The following is a 7,545-nucleotide window of genomic DNA, read 5'->3' as shown; positions in this document are numbered from 1 at the left end:
AATTTACCGTGCCTTTAGAAGAAGTGCTATTTAAGGTTTCTATGAAGAGATATTAGCCTTAAAATAATTAGTAATTTATTACGCTCCAATTGAAAATGGGCAAAATTAAAGTTTTTGTGAGAATCTATCTTTTTACTTTCTAAGCAGAACAATAATATTTAGTGGCTACGTAGACTACATAACACTTATTGTTCCATGCGAAGTTGCTTTGTGTTTCTGACGAAACTTGATGAATTATTATTGTGTCAATGCGGCAGTTTATGGCTGACTTGGTCACGCATTACCGATGATGAAGCTACAAACTATACAAGCTGCTACTGTGGAACTTCTACATAATGAAGAAGCAAGGCCCTTTCTATGATTCTATGAAGAGAAAATTCCTTTATCTTTATTAGGGAACCTGAAGACAGCAGTGAATTTACGTAATTTTCCTGCTGACCAGTCCCGTAGAAACCTCGCTTTTTTGTTTTCTTTTAGACGCTAATTGCCAACGAGTTGCACATTAGTAGATGCATATTGTGTCTTTATCTACTGTGCTCACTGACTTTACCACTCAGTGCTTCAAACAAATATATTTTCAATGAATCATAAGTCTCACAGGCGTTTTTTGGTGGTAGCTCCATCTATGAAATGAACATCAAGTTGCTTTTGCGAGTTCAAGCGTTCGCCAAAAGTGGCGCAATTAAACATAATAAAACGGGTAGAACAGGCGTGAATTATATCTCCAGGCCTCATAGTTTGCTTCACTAGCTAAGTCTAGTCGCCGCGCGTAACAAACATCAACCGTAAAAGGAGGAGGGCTTAGTGATAACCCTTTCCACTCGCCCCACGTCAGCAGGTGGGGCGGTCTCATCAAGCGGAAAATGGTTTCGGTATGCAGGAAGATTGCGCGTTCGTCACGCGTTCTTAGGACCAGTGTTCCCCGGCACGTCTTTAGTAATGTGCATCTCTTTGTGGTTCAGCTGCTTGTGTTTTGCGCGTTCCTTTGAGTGTTTTTCGTGCCTGTGAGGTTCGAAATTGTGAAAGGAAGGACGCTGACATGCCGTGTGAATGATACGTATGTAGCGCCGCTTCAAAGGGGCACTTGGTGACGTATGAAAGCTTGTCATTGCCGGAATTTTCAAAGTATGCCTGTCGAGCACTGTGCCGACAACTTCCACTGACCAGTAGTGGTAAGTTGTACCAATCAGGTAATTACGTCCTAGTTGCAACGATGCGACAGAAGCGAGACTTTGTTGAAGATGCAGAACGTTCTGGTCAACGTGGCAGAATATTCAATGTACGGGACCCTGGAAAAGTTATATTGTGCTTTGTGAAAAGACGCACTCACTTCGGATAAGACGATCACTGTCTTTGCCACTAATGAGGCTACGGTGTCAGGAACAGTTCAACTGAGGAGGACTACTCTACCTAGTGGGAATAACGCTGTTGCGCACTGCTATATTTTGTCGTAAAGCGGCTTGCTGCGTAGCCAGAACTACTACTAATGATCGGATAACAACTAGTTCGTAGCAGAAGTACAAGGCGGACAGTGCAATGTCTGGTCAACGAAGAATAACCTGACTTAGACGCACGTGAGAGTGGCCCACATGAACAAAAATAGTGCCGATACATATGCTACTGACGAACATTTTGTTGAAAAACTTTTGCGGCAACCTAAATGGAAAACTTGTCGATGGTGCCTGTAAGTCAAATAAAGGAAAAACCACAGCTTTCCACAACAAATAATGTATTCATGCTTTTATTAGAACAGCATAAATAAAAACTGGATTCTGTAAAAGCCTACATGACCGGTCATGTAAGCGCCAGGCGACCCTGTCCAGCTCTGACCCAGTGCAGCAACAAGCCCTGGTCGACCGTCGTGCCCGGGCGGGGCGGCAAGAGCCAATGGTCCTTCCGGACTAGGAGGCCCACCCCCAATAGCGACTTAGTTCTACCAATAAATGTTGTATTCTGTCCCTCCCAAGGGGGGGGGGGGGGGGCAGCCCCCTCGTGTGCACGCCTACGATGGCGATGTCTACCTATACTCAGTTTCATACAATATATGCAACGCTGTGGAAGCTATACAAGAAGTTCAGTCAGCAGTATGTGTGACTACGCGCGTCTTGCGCCTGGCTTTCATCGTTGTAAACGCTCGTGCGAGACGACCACGAACGCGCCTGCACAGCGTCGCGAAAGGTTACAAATGAGAACAAAGAGACGAAAATAACGGGGTGTCTTGCCCTCCAACGCACAACCATCTTGGTTTATTACTGTTCCCAAGAGAAAAAAAATCATGCCTCACATGGAAAAATCATTGTCTTCTTCCTCACGCAAACGCATTCATTGTCAGATGTCTCGCTGGCAGAAGCATGTGTTCTAGGAGGTTCTAACTCCGGTAATTAGTGGTAGTCATGTGTTCAACTGATCATCAAGATGTACTTTATTTTGGTAAACCGTTTATTGCAGTTTGAGAGGATGAATTTCGCAGATAACTCTCGAATTATAATTTGCTGAATCTGTCGGTCCCTTTTTCCTCCTCCAATTGTAATAAGCAAAAGCACGCCCCTCCCCCCTCCCACACACACAACAGACATGCGCTCGCGCGATGCTATAAAGTCACTGGCACGGTCGCTAAAATGAACCAAAATGATTGTTTTGGTAGCGGCCGTGCAATTCCACTGAAACGCTGCGAAGCGTTTGATTGATGTTTTGTTCAATACTATTTCACTGAGGCACATTATATTATGTGAGTGAGTGCGTTAGTGAGAGCGTAGCGCGTGCGTGCGGGTGAGAGCGTGCGTGTGTGCGTGTGTGAGTGCACGCTGTTGTACGCACCAGTGTGCGTGTGTGTGCTTGTTTTTTTTTCTTTTGTTCTCAAGCGATTGTATTTAGACGCTGCGCTGTCCTTTCTCAAGGGCTGCAATAGGACGCGAGCGTTTGTCCTTACAACTGGGGCACTTATCGGCATGTGGTTGAAACGACGCCAACAGTTGGCCCCGATTGTAGGTGAAAGACGCCGTCCGCGTTGTGCTCCTTGCTTTTTGTCGGCCGATTTCCGTCACCTAGCGCGACATATAACATATAAAACACGCTCGAGGCGGCGCTGACCATACTTGCGCGCGCAATTTTCTCGCTTTCTGCAAACGTGGATGAGTGGCGTCGTCTGTTGTCGTTTTTCGAACTATTGGCAAGATGGTGGTAGCCGCCACCTTAAGGAATTTTTGCACATTAAGATATTGGCCAAATGATAGAGTGTCCTGCATCAATGAAGGCTGCCTAACAGAAAGCATGCAATCAGGGCAATTTTTAGCCTGAGCAAGTGAAGGCATACTTATATGACAGTCATAAATTATGAAAAAGCGAACTCCTTGCTCATGAACTACTGCGTTTTTGCAACAATCGTGGCTCTGTAGCAGCACCGTTTGAAAGACATTCAAAAGGATGTCCGCTTGAATTGATCTTTCCCTTTGTGGATGACTGTTGTTACCTGTTGCAGTATTTCAAGAAAAACTAATAGTCAGCAACTTCGAATAGTTATTTCTGGAATCGAATACAACTGAAACAGCCATGACTCTCTGACTGATACTATTCAGTATTGCAAATATTTGCATGCACTAAGTTCCTGGGGACACATTGCCTAATGGTATAATTATTATTAATGCTAAATGCTTTTGTACCGCAGATTACATTGTGTGTGCATGTCCATTTAGATTTGGTGAAGACACAAAGAGAGTCGCTGTCATCAACGTATACTGCCCACGTGCTGATCCTGAAAGACCTGAACGTGGTCAGATGAAGCTGGACTTCTACAATTTACTTGAACTACGAGCAAAGGCACTGTTGGAAGATGGCGTGTAAGTTCTCAATGAGTCTTGCATATTTATCAATTGTATTCGAAGTTTGAAGCCTACATTGTTTGAAACGAAAATGCAGGGAGGTGATAATACTGGGTGACCTCAACACCTCGCACTGCAAGATAGATCACTGTGACCCATCGGAGGATGAGGTAAGTGTAAATTAGTGTGTTTAGAAAGTTGAAAAAAGCATGCACCACACGAGGGACTTGCATGTGCAGGATTTTTACGCAAACCCTGGACGCCAGTGGCTCAGCAAGTTTCTTCTGAGTGGGGACGGTCCAGATGCCGCTGAAGCAACAAAAGGTACAATGATGTTGACATTTCCACTTTTGATGCTGTCATGGAACTCATTAATGTCAAATAGACTTACTTAGTAGGACATTCCAGTCAATTACAGGTCTAAAGCCTAGCAGCAAACACTCCCCAAGAAGCATGTGTGTACAGTGGATTACCTTATGTAATGGCAATGACTGCCATTAGATAAGCTGCTTCTGCCATCAACCTCCTACATTCTGAAGTCTGGGTACCTGCCTTCAACTGGCTTAGACAAGTGTGATGCAAGTCTGCTTAATTTTGATTGAAGGGGGATTGATCAATTGCAAGACGAAATGGTACTCACATCTGTAGTGTTAACATGTGACACTCTTCTGCATCGTTCTGACTGTAATGTGCACTTTGCTGTTTCTGCCTTCTCAATTTAGTTAACGTCATAGAACCTGCTTGCACAACATTTGTTTTTGTGGCACATGACTTTATAAGATTTTGTTATGTGGAAGCAACGATTAAGGTGAAAGTGACATAGAAGTCAAAATAATTATCTGTGCAGATAAAGAAAGCACTCAGGTCCAAGTTTTTGTCACATTCTGTTTGTGCTCTGCAAGCAGTGTCAACACCCCCCCTCCTCCCCCCTTTATATTTCGTAGCTCTGCTTCCTTTGCAGTTGCCAAGATTAGATGCAAGCCTATCAGTAACCTGTATGCAGTAGTCTGCCCTTTATTACCCGCTTGACCCTTTGGTGCCATTATCGATAGCAATTGGCGCAATGTGTGCAGGTGAGCCAGAAAAGCCCTGCTTTCACGACACATTCAGGGCGCTCCACCCAACTGCAGAGAAGGCGTTTACGTGCTGGAATACGCGACTGGGTGCACGCCAGACAAACTACGGGACACGCATAGACTACATACTTTGCAGCAGCGGGCTGTTGCCCTTTGTGAGCAGCAGTGAAATCTTGCCGGAAGTGTTTGGCTCAGATCATTGCCCAGTAAAGGCCAGCATCGCGTGTACGCCTGTGGCTTCGCCACAGTGCCCGTCTTACTCCACGAGGCACTGGCCCGAGTTTTCGGGCCGCCAGCAAAGCATCGCAGGATTCCTGAGTAAAGGACGTTGTACGTCTGCTGAGAAGGCAACGCGACCACCCGAAGCACTGGTCAAGAAGTGTGCCGAAGGTGGGGGACAGCCAGCGAAGAAGCTAAAATTTTCAAAGAATGGACAATCCACGTTGAAGGGTTTCTTTGCGGTTGAGAACAAGGGAAAGGTCAAAGTGAAAGAGCCAGATTCCAACGCAGGAGTCACCAGTCTTACAAATGGCAGCGAAAGGGAGCTTAGCGACAAGACTTTTTCTTCCACAGATGCAACAGTCTGTCAATTGGCACCTGGGGACAAGTTTCAGCTCGAAATACCTGTCGTGGAACGGGACAGTGTGAAACAAGCAAATCACTCTAGTGCTTGGAAAAATATCCTCAAGGGCCCCCCCGCAGCGCCCCTCTGTAAGGGCCACGGTGAGCGGTGTGTTCTGAGGACGGTGAAAAAGCCAGGACCCAACCTAGGTCGTCAGTTTTTTGTTTGCCCGCGGCCTGAGGGCCATTCGTCGGACCCGAATGCTCGCTGCAACTTTTTCCAGTGGGTCAACCCTCCCAAGAAAACAAAGGCAGCGGCGGAAGTCTTATCATGACGACCGTGTCGGGTGCTTCCTTTGTGCTTGTAGATAGTGATGAAAGAACTTGGTGTTATAGCAGTGAGCGCAGGTTTCACACCTCAAGACATGGAAAGGCTGTGTACACTCACATTCAGGTAAGGCGCTCATTTCTCAGAAGCAGGCACCAAGGGGACTTCATGTCACTGGGCCTGCTTTTATATAACATACAAATGCTGCTGGATCTTGAAGTGATCACAGCTTGTTAAAAAAACTGGGGTAGCATATAGACACTATGAAACTTATGAGAGCAAGCTGGATTATGTGATTACAGTTTATTCTCGTGATACCTGTGTTTACAGTTTAATTATTTTTGCCAACTCAGTGGAATGATTCCATGCGGTACAAGATAGAAACAGTTGTCACGTGATTTGTACCACAGCTTCTTGAAGAGCTGTGTTTGCGTCTGTATTGTGGCACAGAAGTACAAGCTTTCTTTCAATGTGGAAATGTACATACAGGGTCATCCCTTTTTTGGGGGAAACATACGGCTAGTTTTCCAGCACTCATAGTGGCCTATGTTTGATATCAAGGCACACAGAAAACCTTAGTTAGCCTTATTTAATCTTTCATTAACAGATACGTGAAGTCATGAAGTGTATCTGCCCATTTATCCTGATAAGTTACAGGAAATGGGAAGTGATGTCATGTTGGATACTGCAAGCATGTAATACTGCCTATTGCAAGTGAAATATCAACATTTGCATCGATTTCACTTTACCTTTATATGGCTTTCATAAGCTTTATGCATATAAGTTATGCAACAATGGATTTTCAAAAGCATTTTTTTAGTGCTTTCTATTAGCTAAATGGAACAGAAGCATACACGAAATGCTGACTCGCCGCCCTGCATCTCCTTGGATGGTCGTGTTCACCTATGAGCTTCTGAAACATTCCCTTGCATATTAATGTTGCTTGCCGAGAAAACTCTTGCAAAATATTTTGTGAAAGCTGTAGGATTTAAGCTGACGAGTCCGTGTACAAACACATTTCAAGAAGGATGGCCACCTATTGTTTTTAGATGTCCATGCTTGATGTGAATCATTCTGAAGAAACAGTGTCCTGATGGCATACAGTCCAGCCACGTGGCACTATTGCAGCAATTTTATGTTGATCACTTGTGATAAAACCCACAAAGACAGCAAGGTGTCTCCTTGTTCAATCCCGTCACTTTTCTCACCCCTGATGAGATTTGATTGCTAGGGCCTTGTTGCCTGGCTCCCCAGCAGTCCCTCAGAACCTTGATTACAACGCTAAGGCAAATGTTCTAGAGGTACAGCGAAGCGTCAGCTGCGTCACATCTGCGGTCAATGGCGAAAACTGCCGCATGCTACAAACCTTCCTGGCGTTCCCTTTTGCTGAATGGGCAGCCATTGCTGGAATGTAAAGATAAGCAACTGAGCTTGGTTTTGTGCACGAAATGTATTTGTAACGCTACAGAAAGTTTGGGACCGAAAACAGTGGACAGCGCAACCTTGCGTAGGTGCAGCTCTCACCGAGAACGGCAGCGTCTCTTTGCCTACAGCGCAAATTAGCATTACTACTACACGTTTGCGAAGGACTCGCTACAGGTTGCCTTATTCCAAGGCATGCTTATTTTTCCTGCCGCTGGCTCTTCAGCATAGGTCAGCAAACTCACTCATGAGTCGACTTACTCAGACTCAGATCAAGCCGTGAGTCTGAGTCCGAGTGAGTCCGGGTGAGTAATATTTTGGTGAGTGCGAGTCCAAACGA

At 45.2% G+C, this 7,545-nt stretch overlaps 2 protein-coding genes across 9 annotated transcripts in view; one reads left to right on the top strand and one right to left on the bottom strand.

Moving 5' to 3' along the window:
- Nucleotides 1-7,108, top strand: part of LOC119396223 (DNA-(apurinic or apyrimidinic site) endonuclease 2) — a 25,644-nt gene extending 18,536 nt beyond the window's left edge. Inside the window, exons 3-6 of one of the 5 annotated variants that reach the window (XM_049417007.1) lie at nucleotides 3,693-3,836; nucleotides 3,916-3,988; nucleotides 4,058-4,142; nucleotides 4,892-7,103. In XM_049417007.1, coding sequence (XP_049272964.1) covers nucleotides 3,693-3,836; nucleotides 3,916-3,988; nucleotides 4,058-4,142; nucleotides 4,892-5,790 — 1,201 coding nt within the window. In that variant the 3' untranslated portion in view covers nucleotides 5,791-7,103. Of the gene's footprint in view, nucleotides 1-3,692; nucleotides 3,837-3,915; nucleotides 3,989-4,057; nucleotides 4,143-4,891 lie in introns of all 5 variants that reach the window. The other 4 variants (XM_049417008.1, XR_007416568.1, XR_007416567.1 and 1 more) reach the window with 4 other exon arrangements.
- The window catches only part of LOC119396231 (synaptophysin-like protein 2), a 35,647-nt gene that overhangs the window by 5,871 nt on the left and 22,231 nt on the right, over nucleotides 1-7,545 (bottom strand). The gene's annotated exons all lie outside the window — the stretch shown is intronic.

This window comes from Rhipicephalus sanguineus, chromosome 6 (genome assembly GCF_013339695.2).
Source record: "Rhipicephalus sanguineus isolate Rsan-2018 chromosome 6, BIME_Rsan_1.4, whole genome shotgun sequence".
NCBI classification, from domain to species: Eukaryota; Metazoa; Arthropoda; class Arachnida; order Ixodida; family Ixodidae; genus Rhipicephalus; species Rhipicephalus sanguineus.
Note: the sequence above shows the minus strand (reverse complement) of the source record. Positions and strands in the feature narration are given on the sequence as shown.